We start from the raw sequence: 25,135 nt of genomic DNA on the forward strand, positions 1-25,135 counted from the left end.
GCGCACATTCCATTCCCAAAGATAGCATACACGTGTTGCCTTCTTGTGCGTAAAAGTCTTTGTTGTCTGTTGGTGTCTTTGCATGTTGTTTGTTTTCAATCGGGGAAGAAAGCATGCATCACTTTGCATAAGAGCAACATACCGCGGTTAGTCCCCATGGGGCGTGTGGTGGTTCTCCTCTCCAGTCTAAATGATGTCACTTTCTAAAAAGGCTGTCAGCAAGAATGTAGGTGGCACCCAAACACAGTAGCAGGGAGATTCCCGCAGTAAACCTCACACACTGTCACCAAGGCGCTCCAGTGAAATAGTCCTGCACTTTACTTGTATAGTCTCTGCTTCTCATTTCACCGGTTATCAACCAGGGGAAGGCATTCCAGGAAGACTGTAGGAGTCTCTTCGTGTGCCTCATGGCTGCGGTACTTGGAAACAGCACCCGAACTACGGGAACTTCAGATTGTGAGCTGAGAAGCCACTTCAGAAGGAGAAAGAGGAGGAGGTCGACAAGAAAAGGTCAGTAGACAACTTGTTGTGGTCAAATGACGAGTTGTCACCATGAGTTAAATGTGGACAGAAGGTCACAGAATGTACCCTTCATTGAGATGATTTAAGTTTGCCTTGAGGGTTACTATGTAAGATAAAATCACAAAGCCTGAAATAAACGTAGGAATACTTTGTCACTGCATCGTTATTGGAAAATATCTTTACTTTATTTTGGAGGTGTAAGGTTTGCCAGTGGTCATAAAATGTAGCCTACATTATTACAAATATGATCATTCCACACTGTAAAACCAAGTACCTGTGCAGCACATGCTCAACTCATTTCTGCAAGGAGGGAAGTGATACAATTGTTTATTAATTGATCTCCTCATATTGGAGGCAACAGAGAAAATGCACTGTGTTGAATTTTGATTCTCATATTATTGAACTGTAAGTGCCTTCGGTCCTGAATTGATTCGTAAGGATATTATAAAATAGGCTTACTCCAATCAATGGAATGCTTTGACCAATCATTTAAATGGATTTTGATAGTTCCCTCCCTCTATCTCCTGTTATTTAAATTCACTCTCATTATCATGAAAGCCCTGACAATAATTTCTATTGTCCTCTTGGCAACAGGTCAACATTTTAGGATTACACTGCACTGCCATTGTTCTTGACACACTAATCCTCGGAAAATGCTGCAGATTATTTCATGATGGGCTTTGTATTAAAACCTATGCTTATTCAAAGTGCCTAAACCTTTTCCATTCTATGTACGACCTATTGGCCTTTTGCTGCTCAATGTGAGAGTGTATAACGTTACAGTGAATGAATTGCATGTGCCCCAAATGCTAGCCGATTCCCATTAGTGCACTGCGTTTAGTGCAGACGTGGTTTCAAAATAATCAGTGGCCTTCTTTTGAGGAGGTTTGTTGTAATGATTTAACTAAAAGGTTATTTTGAATTGATATATTGACAGAAGAGTTGTATATTTCTCTTTTGAATGTGGGATGTGGTAAACATTTGAGTAGGCTATATAAACATTCAAATGATGAGACAAATATATGAACTTGGAACATTTCTTGGATATCATGAAAGTTTTCTTTAAACACAATAATGTTTTGATCATTAACAGAATACATTTGGTAAATTACTGAAAAAATGTTTTTTTTTCTTTATTTTTACTATTTTCTACATTGTAGAATAATAGTCAAGACCTCAAAACTATATGAAATAACAGATATTGAATCATGGACAGCGGAGTCAATCACCACCTTCCGGAGACACCTGAAACCCCACCTCTTTAAGGAATACCTAGGATAGGATAAAGTAATCCCTCTCCCCCCCCCCCCCCTTAAAAGATTTAGATGCACTACTGTTCCACTGGATGTCATAAGGTGAATGCACCAATTTGTAAGTCGCTCTGGATAAGAGCGTCTGCTAAATGACTTAAATGTAAATGTAAATGATGTAGTAACCAAAAAAGTGTTAAACAAATATATTTTAGATTCTTCAAAGTAGCCACCCTTTGTCTTGATAACATCTTTGCACACTCTTGGCATTCTCTCAACCAGCTTCATGAGGAATGCTTTTCCAACCGTCTTGAAGGAGTTCCCACATATGCTGAGCACTTGTTGGCTGCTTTTCCTTCACTCCTTCTCTCTCTTCACTCTCCAACTCATCCCAAACCATCTCAATTGGGTTGATTGTGGAGGCCAGGTCCTCTGATGCAGCACGCCATTACTCTCCTTCTTGGTCAAATAGCCCTTACACAGCCTGGAGGTGCGTTTTGGGTCATTGTCCTGTTGAAAAACAAATGATAGTCCCACTAAGTGCAAACCAGATGGGATGGGTACAGGTTAGAGGTCATTTGTACATGTACAGTCGTGGCCAAAAGTCTTGAGAATAACACAAATATTAATTTTCCCAAAGTCTGCTGCCTCAGTTTGTATGATGGCAATTTGCATATACTCCAGAATGTTATGAAGAGTGATCAGATGAATTGCAATTAATTGCAAAGTCCCTCTTTGCCATGCAAATGAACGAAATCCCCCAAAAACATTTCCACTGCATTTCAGCCCTGTCACAAAAGGACCAGCTGACATCATGTCAGTGATTCTCTCGTTAACACGGGTGTGAGTGTTGACGAGGACAAGGCTGGAGATCACTCTGTCATGCTGATTGAGTTTGAATAACAGTCTGGAAGCTTCAAAAGGAGGGTGGTGCTGAGAATCATTGTTCTTCCTCTGTCAAATATGGTTGGTTACCTGCAAGGAAACACGTGCTGTAATCATTGCTTTGCACAAAAAGGGCTACACAGGCAAGGATATTGCTGCCAGTAAGATTGCACCTAATTCAACCATTTATCAGATCATCAAGAACTTCAAGGAGAGCGGTTCAATTGTTGTGAAGAAGGCTTCAGGGCGCCCGAGAAAGTCCAGCAAGCGCCAGGACCGTTTCCTAAAGTTGATTCAGCTGCGGGATCGGGGCACCACCAGTACAGAGCTTGCTCAGGAATGGCAGCAGGCAGGTGTGAGTGCTTCTGCACGCACAGTGAGGCGAACTCTTTTGGAGGATGGCCTGGTGTCAAGAAGGGCAGCAAAGAAGCCACTTCTCTCCAGGAAAAACATCAGGGACAGACTTATATTCTGCAAAAGGTATAGGGATTGGTCTGCTGAGGACTGGGGTAAAATCATTTTCTCTGATGGATCCCCTTTCCGATTGTTTGGGGCATCCGGAAAAAAGCTTGTCCGGAGAAGACAAGGTGAGCGCTACCATCAGTCCTGTGTCATGCCAACAGTAAAGCATCCTGAGACAATTCATGTGTGGGGTTGCTTCTCAGCCAAGGGAGTGGGCTCACTCCCAATTTTGCCTAAGAACACAGCCATGAATAAAGAATGGTACAAACACATCCTCTGAGAGCAACTTCTCCCAACCATCACAGAACAGTTTGGTGACGAACAATGCCTTATCCAGCATGATGGAGCACCTTGCCATAAGGCAAAAGTGATAACTAAGTGGCTCGGGGAACAAAACATCAATAGTTTTGGTCCATCCCGCTCCGTGGCTCGACGACTCATTGCGAGCTCACAGAACAGGGCTCCGGGCAGCCGAGCGGAAATGGAGGAAAACTCGCCTCCCTGCGGACCTGACATCCTTTCACTCCCTCCTCTCTACATTTTCCTCTTCTCTCTCTGCTGCTAAAGCCACTTTCTACCACTCTAAATTCCAAGCATCTGCCTCTAACCCTAGGAAGCTCTTTGCCACCTTCTCCTCCCTCTTGAATCCTCCTCCCCCCCCCCCCCCCCCTCCTCCCTCTCTGCAGATGACTTCGTCAACCATTTTGAAAAGAAGGTCGACGACATCCGATCCTCGTTTGCTAAGTCAAACGACACCGCTGGTTCTGCTCACACTGCCCTACCCTGTGCTCTGACCTCTTTCTCCCCTCTCTCTCCAGATGACATCTCGCGTCTTGTGACGGCCGGCCGCCCAACAACCTGCCCGCTTGACCCTATCCCCTCCTCTCTTCTCCAGACCATCTCCGGTGACCTTCTCCCTTACCTCACCTCGCTCATCAACTCATCCCTGACCGCTGGCTACGTCCCTCCCGTCTTCAAGAGAGCGAGAGTTGCACCCCTTCTGAAAAAACCTACACTCGATCCCTCCGATGTCAACAACTACAGACCAGTATCCCTTCTTTCTTTTCTCTCCAAAACTCTTGAACGTGCCGTCCTTGGCCAGCTCTCCCGCTATCTCTCTCAGAATGACCTTCTTGATCCAAATCAGTCAGGTTTCAAGACTAGTCATTCAACTGAGACTGCTCTTCTCTGTATCACGGAGGCGCTCCGCACTGCTAAAGCTAACTCTCTCTCCTCTGCTCTCATCCTTCTAGACCTATCGGCTGCCTTCGATACTGTGAACCATCAGATCCTCCTCTCCACCCTCTCCGAGTTGGGCATCTCCGGCGCGGCCCACTCTTGGATTGCGTCCTACCTGACAGGTCGCTCCTACCAGGTGGCGTGGCGAGAATCCGTCTCCTCACCACGTGCTCTCACCACTGGTGTCCCCCAGGGCTCTGTTCTAGGCCCTCTCCTATTCTCGCTATACACCAAGTCACTTGGCTCTGTCATAACCTCACATGGTCTCTCCTATCATTGCTATGCAGACGACACACAATTAATTTTCTCCTTTCCCCCTTCTGACGACCAGGTGGCGAATCGCATCTCTGCATGTCTGGCAGACATATCAGTGTGGATGACGGATCATCACCTCAAGCTGAACCTCGGCAAGACGGAGCTGCTCTTCCTCCCGGGAAGGACTGCCCGTTCCATGATCTCGCCATCACGGTTGACAACTCCATTGTGTCCTCGTCCCAGAGCGCTAAGAACCTTGGCGTGATCCTGGACAACACCCTGTCGTTCTCAAATAACATCAAGGCGGTGGCCCGTTCCTGTAGGTTCATGCTCTACAACATCCGCAGAGTACGACCCTGCCTCACACAGGAAGCGGCGCAGGTCCTAATCCAGGCACTTGTCATCTCCCGTCTGGATTACTGCAACTCGCTGTTGGCTGGGCTCCCTGCCTGTGCCATTAAACCCCTACAACTCATCCAGAACGCCGCAGCCCGTCTGGTGTTCAACCTTCCCAAGTTCTCTCACGTCACCCCGCTCCTCCGCTCTCTCCACTGGCTTCCAGTTGAAGCTCGCATCCGCTACAAGACCATGGTGCTTGCCTACGGAGCTGTGAGGGGAACGGCACCTCACTACCTCCAGGCTCTGATCAGGCCCTACACCCAAACAAGGGCACTGCGTTCATCCACCTCTGGCCTGCTCGCCTCCCTACCACTGAGGAAGTACAGTTCCCGCTCAGCCCAGTCAAAACTGTTCGCTGCTCTGGCCCCCCAATGGTGGAACAAACTCCCTCACGACGCCAGGACAGCGGAGTCAATCACCACCTTCCGGAGACACCTGAAACCCCACCTCTTTAAGGAATACCTAGGATAGGATAAAGTAATCCTTCTCCCCTCCCCCCTTAAAAGACCTAGATGCACTATTGTAAAGTGGCTGTTCCACTGGATGTCATAAGGTGAAAGCACCAATTTGTAAGTCGCTCTGGATAAGAGCGTCTGCTAAATGACTTAAATGTAAATGTAAAATGTCCATGGCCAGGAAACTCCCTGGACCTTAATCCCATTGAGAACTTGTGGTCAATCCTCAAGAGGTGGGGTGGACAAACAGAAACCCACAAATTCTGACAAACTCCAAGCATTGATTATGCAAGAATGGGCTGCCATCAGTGTGGCCCAGAAGTTAATTGACAGAATGCCAGGGCGGATTGCAGAGGTCTTGAATAAGAAGGGTCAACACTGCAAATATTGACTCTTTGCATCAACTTCATGTAATTGTCAATAAAAGCCTTTGACACTTGTGAAATGCTTGTAATTATACTTCAGTATTCCATAGTAACATCTGACAAAAATATCTAAAGACATTGAGGCAGCAGAATTTGTGAATATTAATATTTGTGTCATTCTCTAAACTTTTGGCCATGACTGTAGGTAGGGGTGAAGTGACTATGGATAGATAATAAACAGTGAGTAACAGCAGTGTACAAAACAAATAGCGGGGGTGGACATTTGATTAATTTTTCAGCAGTCTTATGTCTTGGGGGTAGAAGCTGTCAAAGGGCCTTTTAGTCCTAGACTTGGCGCTCCGGTACCTCTTGCCGTGCGGTAGCAGAGAAAACAGTCTGACTTGGGTGACTGGAGTCTCTGACAATTTTATGGGCTTTCCTCTGACACTGCCTATGATATAGGTCCTGGATTACAACGGGAAGCTTGGCCCCAGTGATGTACTGGGACGTTCGCACTACCCTCTGTAGCGCCTTATGGTTAGATGCTGAGCAGTTGCCATACCAGGTGGTGATGCAACCGGTCAGGATACTCTCGATGGTGCAGCTGTATAACTTTTTGAGGATCTGGGGACCCATGCAAAAACAAATCAGTCTCCTGAGGGGGAAAGGTTTTGTCATGCCCTCTTCACGACTGTCTTGGTGTGTTTGGACCATGATAGTTTGTTGGTGATGTGGACACCAAGGAACTTGAAACTCTCGACCCGCTCCACTACAGCCCCGATGATGTTAATGGGGGGGGGGGGGGGGCTGTTCGGCCAGCCTTTTCCTGTAGTCCACGATCAGCTCCTTTGTCTTGCTCACATTGAGGGAGAGGTTGTTGCCCTGGCACCACACTGCCAGTTCTCTCCCTACAGGCTGTCTCATCGTTGTCGGTGATCAGTCCTACCACTGTTGTGTCATCAGCAAACTTAATAATGATGTTGGAGTCGTGTTTGGCCACGCAGTCGTGGGTGAACAGGGAGTACAGGAGTGGACTAAGTACACACCCCTGGGGGGCCCCAGTGTTGAGGATCAGCGTGGCAGATGTGTTGTTGCCTACCCTTACCACCTGGGGGCGGCCCGTCAGGAAGTCCAGGATCCAGTTGCAGAGGGAGATATTTAGTCCCAGGGTGAACAACATTCTCACATAGGTGTTCCTTTTGTCCAAGTGGGAAAGGGCAGTGTGGAGTGCGATTGAGATTGCGTCATCTGTGAATCTGTTGAGGTGGTATGCTAATTGGAGTGGGTATCCAGGAGGATGCGGTTGATGTGAGCCATGACCAGCTTTTCAAAGCACTTCATGGCTACCGACGTGAGTGCTACAGGGCGGTAATCATTTAAAGCAGGTTACCTTCGCTTCCTTGGGCACAGGGACTATGGTGGTCTGTTTGAAACATGTAGGTATTACAGACTCAGTCAGGAAGAGGTTGAAAATGTCAGTGAAGACACTTGTCAGATGGTCTGCGCATGCTTTGAGTACACGTCCTGGTAATCCATCTGGCCCCGCGGCTTTGTGAATATTAACCTGTTTAAAGGTCTTGCTCACATCGGCTACCGAGAGCGTTATCACACTGTCATCCAGAACAGCTGGTGCTCTCATGCATGCTTCAGTGTTGCTTGCCTTGAAGCGAGCATAAAAAGACATTTAGCACGTTGGTAGGCTCACATCACTGGGCAGCTCATGTCTGGGATCCCTTTGTAGTACGTAGTAGTTTTAGAGCCGGTGTAGTAGGATTCAATCTTAATCCTGTATTGACATAATTTGAGTCAATTGGAGGTGTACCTGTGGATGTGTTTCAAGGCCTACCTTCAAACTCAGTGCCTCTTTGCTTGACATCATGGGAAAATCAATAGAAATCAGCCAAGACCTCAGAAAACAAATTGTAGACCTCCACAAGTCGTTCATCCTTGGGCGCAATTTCCAAACGCCTGAGGGTACCACATTCATCTGTACAAACAATAGTACACAAGTATAAACACCATGGGACCACGCAGCCGTCATACCGCTCAGGATGGAGACGCCTTCTATCTCCTAGAGATGAACGTACGTTGGTGAGAAAAGTGCAAATCAATCCCAGAACAACAGCAAAGTACCTAGTGAATATGCTGGAGGAAACAGGTACAAAAGTATCTATATCCACAGTAAAACGTGTCCTATATCAACATAACCTGAAAGGCTGCTCAGCAAGGAAGAAGCCATTGCTCCAAAACCGCCATAAAAAAGCCAGACTACAGTTTGCAACTGCACATGGGGATAAATATTGTAATTGTTTTAGAAATGTCTTCTGGTCTGATGAAACAAAAATAGAATTGTTTGGCCAAAGTAACCATCGTTATGTTTGGAGGAAAAAGGGGGATGCTTGCAAGCTGAAGAACACCATCCCAACTGTGAAGCACGGGGGTGGCAGCATCATGTTGTGGGGGTCTTTTGCTGCAGGAGGGACTGGTGCACTTCACAAAATAGATGGCATCATGAGGCAGGAAAATGATGTGGATATATTGAAGAAACATCGTCAGACATCAGTCAGGAAGTTAAAGCATGGTCGCAAATGGGTCTTCCAAATGGAAAATTACACCAAACATACTTCCAAAGTTGTGGCAAAATGGCTTGGACAACAAAGTCAAGGTATTGGAGTGGCCATCACAAAGCCCTGACCTCAATCCTATAGAAACTTTGTGGGAAGAACTGAAAAAGTGTGTGCGAGCAAGGAGCCCTTACAAACCTGACGCAGTTACACCCGCTCTGTCAGGAGGAATGGGCCAAAACTCACCCAGCTTATTGTGGGAAGCTTGTGGAAGGCTAACCGAAACGTTTGACCCAAGTTAAACAATTTAATGGCAATGCTACCAAATACTAATTGAGTGTATGTAAACTTCTGACCCACTGGGAATGTTATGAAAGAAATAAAAGCTGAAATAAATCATTCACTCTAATATTATTCTGAAATTTCACATTCTTAAAATAAAGTGGTGATCCTATCTGACCTAAGACAGGGAATTTATACTATGATTAAATGTCAGGAATTGTGAAAAACTGACTTTAAATGTATTTGGCTAAGGTGTATGTAAACTTCTGACTTCAACTGTATGTCCATTGCTCATGTTTCTTGACCCAAGCAAGTATCTTCTTCTTATTAGTGTCCTTTAGTAGTGGTTTCTTTACAGGAATTCGACCACGAAGGCCTGATTCACTTAGTCTTCTCTGAACAGTTGATGTTTAGATGTGTCTGTTACTTGAAATCTGTGTTTGTGATTATACCCTGATGAAGACAGCTTGGCTGTCGAAACGTTGGTATTACATTTTTGCATCTTAGCTCCAAGAGTGTGCGGCTCTCTTTTATTTTCAAGTTTCTACTCCGCTAGCCAGCACCTCGTCTTAATAGGTGTACGTTTCTTTTTCTACTTGAAATCTGTGACATTTATTTGGGCTGCAATCTGAAGCTGGTAACTCCAATGAACTTATCCTCTGCAGCAGAGGTAACTCTGGGTCTTCCGTTCCTGTGGTGATCCTCATGAGAGACAGTTTCATCATAGCGCTTGATGGTTTTTGCGACTGCACTTGAAGAAACTTTCAATGTTCTTGAAATGTTCTGTGTTGACTGACCTTGATGTCTTAAAGTAATGATGGACTGTCATTTCTTTGCTTATTTGAGCTGTTCTTGCCATAATATGGACTTGGTCTTTTACCACATAGGGTTATCTTCTGTATGCCACCCCTACCTTGTCACAACACAACTGATTGGCTCAAATGCATTAAGAAGGAAAGAAATTCCAGAAATGAAGCTGGTTTAGAGAATGCCAAGAATGTGCAAAGCTGTCATCAAGGCAAAGAGTGGTTAAGTTGAAGAATCTCAAATATAAATTATATTTTGATTTGTTTTAACACCTTTGTGGTTGCTACATGATTACATATGTGTTTTTTCATAGTTTTGATGTCATCACTATTCTACAATGTAGAAAATAGTAAAATTAAAGAATAACACTGGAATGAGTAGATGTGTCGAAACGTTTGACTGGTGCTTTACCTTGTGCAGAGACTAGTGGACTTTTCAGGACAGTATACTGTAATTGGTTATTTGGGAAAGTTGCGCAATATTGTCCTTTATTCAGGACAGATTAACATGATGAACCAACATGGAACAACAGCTGTTGTTGACCATTTCTGTCATCTGTTGTTTTCAACAAAACGTATTATGATGATTTGTATCCATATTTGTTGATTTGATTGTTATTTTGATATAAAGTTACATTACAGATGTAGGATCTTAATTTGACATAAAATGCAAAATAATCATGCAGCAACAGGTTTTGAACTTTTAGTCCATATTGTTGCTTGATCAGTGGTTAGGCTATTAGCTGGCCATAATGTAGGCTACATTAAATGTGCAATACTGTTAATATAACCGTGTGTTAGTGTGGGTTTTCAGTAAATGTATGTAAATTACAAAGCTCATCTGCATTTCCAACAGTGCAGGAGAATTCTCAGCAGCAAAAGAGTGATCAAATTAAGATCCTACATTTGTATAACAAACATATAACCATTGCTAGAGCAAGTCAACGTGCAATTCTACTTCGGCATTATTCACAGATTTGTAGCATGTATAGCGAGTGCCTCAGGTCGAGACAGACAGGAAGAAAAAGGCTTATATTAATGCAGTGTAGAAACGTCAGGTCTGCATTTATCTTTGTTGGTTGTTAAGTTGCATTGAAACCAGACATGACAGCAGTCAACTAGACAGCATTTTTTTAAAGACTGATGGCCAGACAGACAGACTGCCTGATCTGTCTATGAATCAGCATTAGGGAATGTTTTAATCTCATTTAATGTGTCAGGGAAACTAGTCAACTTTAAATCCACATTGACACCAATATAATAAAGCTGCCATTATTACAGTCCACTGCACAGCAACACTGTCGAGAGACGATAACTGAAACTATGACACTCATTGTATTTAATGTTGTAGTATTCATGAACCATAAGCTGTAGTGAAGAAACCCAGAGCAATATCTTCAATAATTTGACAGAGTTCTATTGTTTAGCAAAAAGGAAGAAAAGGTTTAATAAAGCCCTTCTCATTGATTCCACTGAAAAGATGCCGTTTGTCAGAAGACTCACTCTACTACAAGGCAACATAGATTAGAGGAAATATAGTATTTGGTTTGATGAAGAGGCAGACAAGCAGTCAATGGTGCTACTAGTTGAAATGGGGACATTTTCACAGCTGTTGTATCATCGGAGAGCCACAGATTTGTGCCACAGTATGCCATTGTTATTATCCTCAATTGCAATTTATTTCACATTACCATATGTTTTAGGAAATATTTTCATCATTCAGTTCCAAGCAAGTATTTATTGTCAGCTTTGGGTTTAGTTTTTGAACAGCTTTTGTCTGTGTTTATTTGATTTGATGTACTGTATGAGTAATTTGATTAGATGTCTCTGCTAAAGGCTATCACCCAAGCTAAAGGGAGTCAAGTGGAAGGGTTCCACTTTCCTCCACAGTGGACAGGATGCGTGTGATCACAGTGGACGGGATGCGTGTGATCGTCATGGATTTGTGCTCAGATATCAGATATCTCACTGCTTGACTGGCTCTGAGCCTCTGGTTGAGTGGAGTTTATGAGATATTGTCATCTATAGTTCAAAGATATGACTGCAGATTAGATGGGTGGGCTGTTTTTAAGAAGATCCAGGGCCTTCTGTATGAAGTGTCTCAGAGTAGGACTGCTGATTTGGGATCAGTTTAGACTTTTAATAAGATTCATGGACAAGGAGGTACCTGATCCTAGATCAGCACTCCTACTCTGAGATACTTAATACATACGGACCCTGATTTTTCTCTTAAGTACCCACTAAACTGGGAAGACATTTTTTTTCTCTCTGAGGTTTCAAGGTTCATTCTGTTCATTGTGTAATATCTGTTGCATAACAACCTGTTCAAACTGATTTAATAGAGTCCTTTGTTGATGTGTGTGGTAATATGGCTCCTCCTCTCTGAGAATATAATTATATGAAGTTCTCTTCCTGTTTATCTGATCACTGCAGATGGGCATCACAACTACATGAATAGTTTGTAGCATATTATGTATTAGTTATAAAATGAGTTTGGGTAAAGTGGCATCAAATGAAGCCCACAAACCCCCCTTTGGCTCCTAACCATGACAGGCTGTTTTCCCCCCTGCTATCTTCATTTGATGTCACTTTCTCAGTAGAGATGCAGACTTTTGGCAGACAGGAGCCTAGCCAATTGTGGCAGTTTCATAGTTTCATCCGCGTTACATGGGTGTGCCGGTTTCCTCAGAGAGGCGGTTCACAGGTAAATTAAAGGAGGTTGTCAGATGATTGTTCCATCACCTCTCTCTGGTTTGATAGATATACACATCTCAAACCCTCACTACAATGGGAAAATACCAACTGGATTGAGAAAAACATTCAAAATTGGTCCAAGTTGTTTTGAAGTTTTGTCGGGTACACTAGGCTCTATTTGTTTTCAGCTGGCGATAAGCCAGCGCAATGATCACATGCTCATTTGCAATTTTGTTTGCAGGGTTCTTAAGGATTGGACTCTTTTTTTCAATTTTCGCCTAAAACCACAAACCCAAATCTAACTGCCTCTAGCTCAGGACCTGAAGCAATGATATGCATATTCTTGGTACCTTTTGAAAGGAAACACTTTGAACTTTGTAGAAATGTGAAAATAATGTAGGAGAATGTAACACATTAGATCTGGTAAAAGATTATACAAATAAATATTTTTTTTCATCATCTTTGAAATGCAAGAGAAAGGCCATACATTAACATAGGTTCCCAGATGCAATTTAGATTTTGTCCACAAGATGACAGCAGTGTGTGTGCAAAGTTTCAGACTGATCCAGAGAAGAATTATCTCACTACACAATATTTTGAGCCAGAGACAGCAGTGGGGTCAAACTATAGAACCCAGTTGCTACATTTGAATATAGTATTAGTAGTATTTTAGTTTTTTTTTAAATTAGTACTTTGCACATAGTATTTTATCAAACAAAACTATGCTACATTTTATCTCTGGGACCCTCAGGATGACGAATCAGAGCAAGATTACTGAATGTAAGTACATTATTTACCTTCAGAGGTGAATGAATCAAACCAGTTGCCGTGATAAAAAGTGTTTTGTTGTTGCGCACTATCCTCAAACAATAGCATGATATTTTTTTTCTTCTGTAATAGCTACTGTAAATTGGACACTGCTGTTGGATTAATAAGAATTTAAGCTTTCGGCCCATATAAGACATGGCTATGTCCCAGAAAGTTGACTGTTGTATCCAACATTTTCTAGTCACATTATCGCATATTGAGCAACAACCGTCCCGGTTTAGAGACACCGATCCGGTAAAGGTTAGCGTGTTAAAGTCGGCGCTCTCCTATTTTCAAACCCTAGCAAAGGATTTGTCCTTTACCTGTCTTATATGAGCTCTCTTGCGCTGAGGTGGAAGGGGTGGCAATATCGAGGTGCGTTCTTCCTTAAAAACGTTCGCCAAAGTGCCAATTTCAGGCAGCGCTGGTGCAAATATTTAAGACCATGGTAACGAGTTTGGTTATGGAATAGATTTTGACAGGGGAAGGGCAGTCTGTACAGCCTTGATGCACAGTGCCCATATGCAAAAATATCAGGTTTGGGAGAATCCCCTTTCTATTGTACATTATTTTAGCCGGCTCCTGTTATTATTTTGGATGTGCGTAAAATGCCCGTCATGGAATAAGAGATGAGATAATCCGGTGACACTCGTATTTAGGAACATTTACATAATTGTTTGCTTTATTTCTCTGTTTAATTTGATTAAAAAACAAGCCCTTATAGGCTACCCTTACCCTACTCTAATGAAAACTGGTTCAACAGCAATGCGTCTGTTGTGTCTTTCTTATCCTGACTATGCATTAGCCAAGTAGCCTATCCATTACAGGTTTCTAAATGGTCGCTCATGATTTTGCATTTTTCAGAATTCACGTCAGCCTACCTGCAGTGCATAGGCTACTCCATTCAGCTTGTATCGCGCACCTCCAAACATACACAAATGATTCAGTCCTATAACACCATATCAACGATATGGGCCTCACACAAACAGCACAGGAGCAGGAGCCTAGTTTTTTTTATTTGAGGATAAGTGCCATGCGTAAATGGGCCTATACACCTTGAAGCTATGTACAACAATATTGACTTCAACACTCTACACATATTGAGCACTGGGTGTGTTTTAACTGCTGCTATTACTCATTACTGTAGCCTATGCTATTTAACAAACTGTATCAATCCACAATAGACTAGGAAGAGAATTGTGCCCCCAGCCGAATTGGAGAAGACAATGCAAAGACCATCAATAACCTACAGAACTTAAGATAACTGCATGCAGTATTAAGCCATGAAACGTTCTGATTGGACAGTGAGGGCCCTCCTCACATGTATAATTTATGTATTAATCAAAGCCCAGCCCTTTCGCTCCACCAACTGCTATTTGCACTCATAATTCCCACAGTGAAAATAGCAAAAATATTTTGGGCACACTCCTGGACTTTTAGCCCTACTGCCAGCGCTATTTTCTGTGAAGTGCACAGCTCCAAATGGAAAGTCTAACGCCGTCTTTGCAACACTGTGGCCATTTCCCCCTTGGTGAACAGAATACACTGGTGGTGTTAGTAGTGACTGACGTTTTTCACCCACCAGGCCCTTTTGTCCACCATCCCCTCTTCATCCCCTGTGTGACCTGACCAAAGGTAGTGCACTGTATAGGGAATAGGGTACCATTTGGGATGCATCATGGTTTATTTCTCGCCTCATTTCCCCTTCCCCCAGCCAGACTCCAACCTGGCCCTGCTGAGCGGATTCTACAAATTATGACCAATTTGTTACCATTAAATGTGAGATGCTTATTTGATTCACTAAATGGATTGAATTGTGGAAATTGAATGTATGTATATTGAAACCATGTTTGCCTCAATCAAACTCATTTTGCAAAGATGATAACAATGCAAATATGCACATTTTAAACTGGAGAAATATTTGTGGTCTTGATGTTTGTGCAAAATAAAGTAATGTGTCTGTACAGTGCATTCGGAAAGTATTCAGACCCCTTGACTTTTTCCACATTTTGTTCCGTTACAGCCCTATTCTAAAATTGATTAAATAAAAATATTTCCTCATCAATCTACACACAATACCCCATAATGAAAAACATCCTTGAGATGTTTCTACAACATGATTGGAGTCCACCTTTGGTAAATTTAATTGATTGGACATGATTTGGAAAGGCACACACCTGTCTATATAAGGTCCCACAAGAGCAAAAACCAAGCCATGAGGTCGAAGGTATTGTCCGTAGAGATCCGAGACAGGATTGTGTCAAAGCACATATCTGGGGAAGTGTAGCAAAGACGGAAGCCACTCCTTAGTAAAAGGCACATGACAGATTCTCTGGTCTGATGAAACCAAGATTGAACTCTTTGGCCTGAATGCCAAGCGTCACAACTGGAGGAAACATGGCACCATCCCTATGGTGAAGCATGGTGGTGGCAGCACCAGACTGAGGTGAAGGTTCACCTTCCAACTGGACAACGACCCTAAGCACACAGCCAAGACAACGCAGGAGTGGCTTTGGGACAAGTTTCTGAATGTCCTGGAGTGGCCCAGCCAGAGCCCAGATTTGAACCCGATCGAACATCCCTGGATAGACCTGAAAATACCTGTGCAGCGACACACCCATCCAACTTGACAGAGCTTGAGAGGATCTGCAGAGAAGATTTGGAGAAACTCCCCAAATACAGATGTGCCAAGCTTGTAGCATCATACCCAGTACGACTCAAGGCTATAATCACTGCCAATGGTGCTTCAACAAAGTACTGAGTAAAGGTTCTGAATACTTTTTTGGGGGGTGGGAATAGGGTGCCACATCTCTGCTGCTCGGTGGGGGTGAGGCAGCAGATACATCTCAGTGAAATTGGTGTCTCTGGGTTCAGGGGCCAAAACCCAAGCACATTACACAGTGCTGCACCAGTAATGTGTTAAATGTCACTGTGGGACTACAGGGAATCTCCTGAAGATAGGACCCTGGATGAATAATGGACAATTGTCCAAAAATAAAGTATTTTATAAAAATCTATTTCTGTTTAAAAATAAAATATTTATGTTTTATTGTCACATACACCGGATAGGTTCAGTTAAATGTGTTGTTTTACAGGTTCAGCCATAGTAGTACGGCACCACTGGAGCAAACTAGGGTTAAGTGCCCTACTCAAAGGCACATCAACAGATTTTTCCCAACGGAAACCGCTAAGCTACCTGCCTTCTTAAGGAAAACCCTCTATAGTACTGGTGACTGTAATAGTTTATGATTGCATCACTGTCTTATGTTATGCACAGTAGGCTACTACCCACACTATGAAACTACCTTCCTATCATTACCTACTTTAGTGTGTACACACTTCATTGCCAGTTTGACAAAGTGGAGAAGTACAGACAAACATGTACACAGGATATTTTATCCCTTTTCTGCCTCACTTCTTACAAAGCAACACGAATAATTGAAACAGTTGTTTTCTTGAACCTGTAGACATCTATACCTACTGGTTCTCTTAATATTGCAATGTGGGAAGCCAAAAGATTCTCATTCAGTTCAGGCACATGGAGAGTAGGAAAGCCATGGTAGCATCCCAAATGGCACCCTACTGCCTATTTAGTGCACTACCTTATGGGCCCTGGTCAAAATTAGTACACTATAATGGGAAACTGTGACATATCAAAACATGTAAATTAACATTTGATGACAGATATTCTTTTCACTGATATTGATTACTTTACGACAATGTACATTTTCATATCATGAGAAAGTAGTCCAATGTTTTCCTGGAAATGTTTTTGGAAAAGCTCAATGGATTTATTCTGGTCAGCCTGTTAGCTCAAACAATGCATTTAGCCAAAAGGTGGAGTGTCCACTATGAGATTAAATGAGGTATGGTACTTGCTCAACCTCTGAAAAAGAGGTCCAGGAGGTATCCTTATCTCCCCAGCAGAACTGGCAACCAGGGACTGGCAGAGATTAGTCAACTAATCACTCAGCCACAAAACGTGTGCATCCCAAATGGCACCAGTTTCCCATTATAGTGTACTAATTTTGACCAGGGCCCATAAAGTAGTGCACTAAATAGGCAGTAGGGTGCCATTTGGGATGCTACCATGGCTTTCCTACTCTCCATGTGCCTGAACTGAATGAGAATCTTTCGGCTTCCCACATTGCAATATTAAGACAACCAGTAGGTATAGATGTCTACAGGTTCAAGAAAACAACTGTTTCAATTATTCGTATTGCTTTGTAAGAAGTGAGGCAGAAAAGGGATAAAACATCCTGTGTACATGTTTGTCTGTACTTCTCTACTTTGTCAAACTGGCAATGAAGTGTGTACACACTAAAGTAGGTAATGATAGGAAGGTGGTTTCATAGTGTGGGTAGTAGCCTACTGTGCATAACATAAGACAGTGATGCAATCATAAACTATTACAGTCACCAGTACTATAGAGGGTTTTCCTTAAGAAGGCAGGTAGCTTAGCGGTTTCCGTTGGGAAAAATCTGTTGATGTGCCTTTGAGTAGGGCACTTAACCCTAGTTTGCTCCAGTGGTGCCGTACTACTATGGCTGAACCTGTAAAACAACACATTTAACTGAATCTATCCGGTGTATGTGACAATAAAACATAAATATTTTATTTTTAAACAGAAATAGATTTTTATAAAATACTTTATTTTTGGACAATTGTCCATTATTCATCCAGGGTCCTATCTTCAGGAGATTCCCTGTAGTCCCACAGTGACATTTAACACATTACTGGTGCAGCACTGTGTAATGTGCTTGGGTTTTGGCCCCTGAACCCAGAGACACCAATTTCACTGAGATGCATCTGCTGCCTCACCCCCACCGAGCAGCAGAGATGTGGCACCCTATTCCTAAGTGGCACCCTATTCCCTATTATAGTGTACTAGTAGTACAATATATAGGGTGTCATTTGTAACTTCACCATGCTTAAAGGGATATTAAATGTCAGCTTTTTATTTTTTACTCATCTACCAATAGGTGCCCCTCTTTGCGAGGCATTGGAAAACCTCCCAGGTCTTTGTGGTTGAATCTGTGTTTGAAATTCACTGCTCAACTGAGGAACCTTACAGATAATTGTATGTGTGGGGTACAGAGATGAGGTAGTCATTCGAGAATGTTAAACACTATTATTTCACAGAGTGAGTTCATGCAACTTATTATGTGAATTGTTAAGGACATTTTTACTCCTTAACTTATTTAGGCTTGCCATAACAAATGGGTTGAATAAGACATTTCAGCTTTTCATTTTTAATGAATTCTAAACTTTTATAAAAACATAATTCCACTTTGACATTATGGGGTATTGTGTGTAGGCCAGGAACACAAAATCTAAATTGTATCCATTTTAAATTCAGGCTGTAACACAACAAAGTGTGGAAAAAGTCAAGGGATGTGAAAACTTTCTGAAAGCACTGTACTTTACTGTGACTTTACACTTTGCTGTTCCCTTGGATATTTGAGTATATTAAATGCAGAAAGAATGAGATGGGAACCAAACGATGTAATTATAAGGCTTTTAAACTGGAGCGGCACGGGAAGCTCTTTCCTGCTCTTTCCTGGCCCGTATTCTTCCAGCTAATGATGTCATTTACTCTGGAAACGAAAACAAATAACTGTATTTTGTCACGCAGCTGCTCTTTTAAATTGGATTATTATTGTATTTTTTAGGGGGTAGATTAGCTTTAATATTGCAAATAGATTGTGGGTTCTAACAATGTAATTGTCTGCATAATTTCCAATCCCGCATATATTTCAAAATATCTTTATTATTTTCCCCTAACCCTACCACACCTCCGTAGCTGCTTAGCTAGATTTAATATTTGTCTCCTTCTCTGAACTCCATAAGAATTAACTGACTTGATAGAAGAGAATGCTTACTCATAACAAGCCTCAGTTTATCAGTTTGAAAGCCAAAGATGCGAGATAGAAGGTTAGTAATTGAAGACTTGATAAGCAGGAACATTACAAGCCGACAGTTGCCTAGGTATTTAGTTCATCCCCATTCTGGGTGGATTACATGTGCATTAGCAAGATGTTCATTAGAATGTGCCTTCGGCTTTAATTCAGGTTAATCTGACTATACCCTCATAGGAAACAAGGACTGAACTGTATAAGCTTTCTGTAAGAGTTTAAGCTTAATGCTGTTAAATACAGTCGAGTGAAAGCAAGGCAAATACAGACATATTTCAAATGAACATTTCCTTTCTGCGTAATACAATACCTCTAAAGACACTGTATTCCGGAAGGTAAATAACGTCTCTCACCATCTTGAAGTAGAGACATATCAGTTGATAATTGTAGCTTTCCTCCACCTGTCAAATACCACTACCTCAGATATTGAGACAGGACCCCCTATTACAGTGAGTCAGTCCCATAGTTATAGTTAACTATTAGGCTGAGTTGACATACTTTCTCTCTCCCATGCATTGCCTTCTCAACCTAATGAAATTTCACTGTTTGCTCTTATTTTAGTGCACTTTTGACAGTTTTTATCATTTAATATCACATGATCACAGCTACCCCAAACCCAAGCCTATTAGACATGGAGAATCACATTATGTACATTACATGCTAAGGGTCAAATCTGATATCACATCATCATATTCCAGTGTGACTCTTTTAATACTCCAGAGGCAAATTGGTTAATTCCGTCATTGTTAATGAAGCATGTTTAATAGAATAATGAAATTAGGCATGGCAAGGAAAGTGAAAAGCACCCCCTTCCCATCCAATGTGTGAGGCCTGACAGCTATGCATAATCTCATTTGCTAAGCATAATTAATAAAAAAGTGGTGTGATTTTTCTCTAATGCGTACTGTCTTTCTTCAAGGGCAAGAGAAATGCTGAACTACTTGGATAGTTTCTAGCTGACGGTAGTGGCAATAGTCTCAACGCCATTCCTCTAGATCAGAAGCAGTTCAAATAATTTGGGAACATTCGGATTCATTATTATCATACAGATCGATGTATTACATGTACACGGTATATAATACATGCGTACAATGTATGCACAGTGGACCATGGTAACTGGCTAATGGTCCGGTTCTTTTTTACCTCCGCCTGGTTTTAAGTGCAATGGAAGCGTGAAAGTTCATTACTTTGAATTATTGGTCACTAAAGTGACTCGCAATTGCCATTAGCATGTTATTCTTCCTTCTATCTGGTCAAAAGAACACATCTGCTCAAAAGAAGTGTGAACTGATTGCCAGCTCTTTGTCTATTAGCAGAAAATCTTTGATAAAACAAAAGAACAAACTGCCTGGCTGTCCATACATTCTGTAAACATCTAGGAGACAACTAGGTTACATAGAACTAGTCAGATTGGCAGATTTCTTTTAATGGATTCCATTAAAAGGATGCCCCTGTGTGGAATATTCTGGTCTTATCTGCCACACCGTTCAATTACTCTAGTTTTCTAAGCATTCCCTCTCTGTGTTGGTTTTCTCTCCATCCCTTCAGCCAGCAGAAATCTAATCGACTTTCAGCTTTACTCATCAGATTTGCATTGTTACCATGAAAGTGTTTACTTCAGTCCATTTTATTAGATTTTTTTCTGGAAGTAATAGTTGGGCTCGGAATATATAGAGTTGAATATAAATAATATACAGTACAGGTATTGTCACGTTCTGACCATAGTTCTTTTGTGTTTTCCTTGTTTTAGTGTTGGTCAGGACGTGAGCTGGGTGGGCATTCTATGTTGTGTGTTTGTCCGTTTCTATGTATGGCCTGACATGGTTCTCAATCAGAGGCAGGTGTTAGTCATTGTCTCTGATTGGGAACCATATTTAGGTAGCTTGTTTTGTGTTGGGGTTTGTGGGTGGTTGTTTCCTGTCTTTGTGTTCTCTGCACCAGACAGGACTGTTTTGGGTTTTGCCACGTTTGTTGTTTTTGCAATTGTGTTCATGTTTAGTTTCTCTTATTATAAACCATGAACTCTAACAACGCTGAATTTTGGTCCTCCTCTCCTTCGACGGAAGAAAGCCGTTACAGGTATTTCATACACTGAATAAAAATATAAACCCAACATGCCATAATTTCAAAGATGTTACAGATCTGAAGTTACAGTTCATGTAAGGAAATCAGTCAATTTAAATAAATTCATGAGGCCCTAATCTATGGATTTCATGACTGGGAATGCAGATATAGTGCATTCGGAAAGTATTCAGACCCCTTGACTTTTTCCACATTTTGTTACATTACAGCCTTATTATAAAATGGATTAAATAGCTTTTTTCCCCTCAGCAATCTACACTCAATACCCCATAATGACAAAGCAAAAACAGGTTTTTCGAAATTTTTGCAAATGTATATAAAAAATCTGAAATATCACGTTTATATAAGTATTTAGACCCTTTACTCAGTACTTTGTTGAAGAACCTTTGGCAGCAGTTACAGCCTCAAGTCTTCTTCAGTATGACGCTACAAGTACAAGCTTGTACTTTGCGCCATTCATCTTTGCCTCGATCGTGACTCGTCACCCAATCCCTCCCGCTGAAAAACATCCCCACAAAGCATGATGCTGCCACCACGATGCTCATCTTAAGAATGATTCCAGGTTTCCTCCAGACGTGACGCTTGGCATTCAGGCCAAAGAGTTCAATCTTGGTTTCATCAGACCAGTGGGCTGTCATGTGCCTTTTGCTGAGGAGTGGCTTTCATCTGGCCACTCTGCCATAAAGGCCTGATTGGTGGAGTGCTGCAGAGATGGTTGTCCTTCTGGAAGGTTCTCCCATCTCCACATAGGAACTCTGGAGCTCTGTCAGAGTGACCATCGGGTGCTTGGTCACCTCCCTGACCAAGGCCATCTCCCCCGATTGCTCAGTTTGGCCGGGTGGCCAGCTCTAGGAAGAGTCTTGGTAGTTCCAAGCTTCTTCCATTTAACTTCTTATGGCTGGGGGCAGTATTGAGTAGCTTGGATGAATAAGGTGCCCAGAGTAAACTGCCTGCTCCTCAGTCCCAGATGCTAATATATGCATATTATTAGTATATTTGATTAGAAAACACTCTGAAGTTTCTAAAACTGTTTGAATGATGTCTGTGAGTATAACAGAACTCATATGGCAGGCAAAAACCCAAGAAAAAATCCAACCAGGAAGTGGAAAATCTGAGGTTGGTCGATTTTCAACTCATTCCCTATTAAAGATACAGTGGGATATTGGTCATGTTGCACTTCCTAAGGCTTCCACTAGATGTAAACAGTCTTTAGAAACTTGTTTGAGGCTTCTACTATAAAGGAGGGGCTCTTTGAGTCAGTGGTCTGGCAGAGAGCTACGAGCTGGTCACACGCATTCACATGAGAGGTAGATCACATTCCATTGCTTTTCTGAAGACAAAGGAATTCTCTGGTTGGAACATTATTGAAGATTTATGTTAAAAACATCATAAAGATTGATTCTATACATCGTTTGACATGTTTCTACGGACTGTAACGGAACCTTTTGACATTTCGTCTGCTTCTAGTGAACAAACTTTGTGACTTTGGATTTGTTTACAAAATGTGCTAACAAAAGTAGCTATTTGGACATATATTATGGACATTATCGAACAAATCAAACATTTATTGTGGAACTGGAATTCCTGGGAGTGCATTCTGGTGAAGATCATCAAAGGTAAGTGAATATTTATAATGTTATTTCTGACTTCTGTTGACTGCACAATATGGCGGATATCTTTTTGGCTTGTTGCGTCTCTGAGTGCCGTACTCAAAATATTGCATGGTTTGCTTTTTCCGTAAAGCTTTTTTTTTTTTAATCTGACACTGCAGTTGCATTAAGGAGAAGTTTATCTAAAGTTCCCATGTATAACACTTGTATTTTCATCAACATTTATAATGAGTATTTCTGTAAATTGATGTCGCTCTCTGCAAAATCACCGGATGTTTTTGGAACTATTGAACATAATGCGCCAATGTATACTGAGATTTTTTTACATAAATATGAACTTTATCGAACAAAACATACATGTATTGTGTAACATGAAGTCCTATGAGTGTCATCTGATGAAGATCATCAATGGTTAGTGATTCATTCTATCTCTATTTCTGATTTTTGTGACTCCTCTCTTTGGCTGGACAAATGGCTGTGTTTTTCTGTGACTTGGCTCTGACCTAACATAATCGTTTGTGCTGCTTTCGCTGTAAAGCCTATTTGAAATCGGACACCGTGGTGGGATTAACAACAAGATTGCCTTTAAAATGGTATAAGATACTTGTATGTTTTAGGAATTTTAGTTATGAGATTTCTGTTGTTTTGAATTTGGCGCCCTGCACTTTCACTGGCTGTTGTCATATCGATCCCGTTAACAGGATCTCAGCCCTAATACGTTTTTAGGAATGATGGAGGCCACTGTGTTTTTATAAATTTGCTAAAATTTCTAAAAATCTGTTTTTGCTTTGTCATAATGGGTTTTGTGTGTAGATTTAATCCATTTTCAGAATAAGAGTGTAACATAACAAAATGTGGAAACAGTCAAGGGGTCTGAATACGTACCGAATGCACTGTATGTACATTATATGAATCTATATCCAACCCTCTTCCATCATGACAAAAACTATTTGGAGTTGACATGATGGTTGCATAATATACTTTAATGTGGGTTAACACATTGCCACAGGATCCCCAGAGAGAGATGTTTTTAAATATAGATAGATTTAGAGTTAGACAAACTTAAATTTTTTGGGAGGGACATATTCCTGATGCTACCCTAAACAACATAACCTTCACTCCAAATCAAAACTCCAAACCTACAACATGATTTTGGATGGAATTACTTGGAACGCTTCATACACTCAAGGATTATTATTCCCAAACTATACATCAAATGCTCTGGCAAACAAGCAGAGACCTGAAAACCCCATCTAATCTGGAGTTGCGTGAGTAATGCTTAGTCTGAAGCATTTTTTTAACTTTCAAAAGCCAAGAAGAAAAAATACATTACAATTATACATTTTACTTAATAAGGACTGAATGCTCAGGCTACCAAGCTATGCTAGGACAAAGAGATACAACTTCAATTAGCACTGACGTGTGAAGCGAGAGGTGTCGAAGCCTTTGATCCCAACAAATGGCAGGCTACCCCACCCAGATCAAGAGGCCTTGAAGCCCCTTCCTGCTGTCCAAAGACCATCCACTGGCATTTTCTACACGAAATCTGCCTCCAGAAATAAAGCTTCTCCCAAGTGGGTGTGACACCTACTCCCATTGCCTGCTGCACTGCTGCTTGGATTCCACCTGGCTGATCTGTTCATCGTCTGCCCTTGGCAGTCTCCCCCTGTCTGGGTCCCCCCCAGGCACTGTTGGGACGAGTGACTCTGAACTTACAATGGCTAGCCCCAAGTCATTAAATATTAGATTTTTTGTTGGGCATTTTGCTATTTTGCTATTTTCCTCATGACTCCTGCAATCTTTGTTGACTACGAACTTTCTTTACCCAACCGTGGGACAGACTATGTTTGTTCCCACACTCGGGACTCTGACTTTCTATTGGTTACACAGACTTTTGGCCTCCCATACCATTCTAAACACCTCTCGCCAGCTTTGGATTCATGTTACCTGATGAAATTTCTGGACACTATGATCTTGTTGCCATCTGATGCACATTCAGATGTCATAAATCAGCACTGCAGAGCTCTCCCTGTACTATGCCGTGCCCTGATTGTATTACTGTTGATGATATCTGGAAATGTGCATGTACACCCTGGCCCATCATCTACAGTAGCTAGCCCCAATTCTGACTTGTGCTCTGATATCTGCTTCACTGATTTCTGCTCCTGTAAAAGCCTGGGTTTTCTGCACGTTAACACTAGAAGCGTATTACCTAAAATGGATCAATTGAAAGTGTGGGCTCAGAGCTCCAATCCAGATGTGTTGGTCATTACTGAGACGTGGTTAATTAAGGAAGATTGTTTTGAATACTGATGTTAACCTTTCTTGTTATAATTTTTTTTGGCAAGACAGATCTTCCAAAGGTGGGGGAGTGGCACTCTTTTACCAAGGATCACCTTCAGTGCTCGGTTATCTCCACCAAGTCTGTCCGCAAACAATTTGATTTGCTGGTTTTAAGTATTAAACTTTCAAATAGCTCTTTGTTGACTGTTGATGGGTGCTATCGTCCTCCATCAGCACCAGCCTGTACCCTACCTGCCCAA

At 41.9% G+C, this 25,135-nt stretch overlaps 1 protein-coding gene across 1 annotated transcript in view; it reads left to right on the forward strand.

Annotated features, from left to right (window-relative positions):
* Nucleotides 1–240: 240 nt before the first annotated feature.
* LOC115114834 (double-stranded RNA-specific editase B2-like) overlaps nucleotides 241–25,135 on the forward strand; it is a 41,613-nt gene continuing 16,718 nt past the window's right edge. The window contains exon 1 of the mRNA XM_065013381.1: nucleotides 241–510. Coding sequence (XP_064869453.1) covers nucleotides 408–510 — 103 coding nt within the window. The 5' untranslated portion in view covers nucleotides 241–407. The remainder of the gene's footprint in view (nucleotides 511–25,135) is intronic.

Source organism: Oncorhynchus nerka, linkage group LG9b, assembly GCF_034236695.1.
Source record: "Oncorhynchus nerka isolate Pitt River linkage group LG9b, Oner_Uvic_2.0, whole genome shotgun sequence".
NCBI lineage: Eukaryota > Metazoa > Chordata > Actinopteri > Salmoniformes > Salmonidae > Oncorhynchus > Oncorhynchus nerka.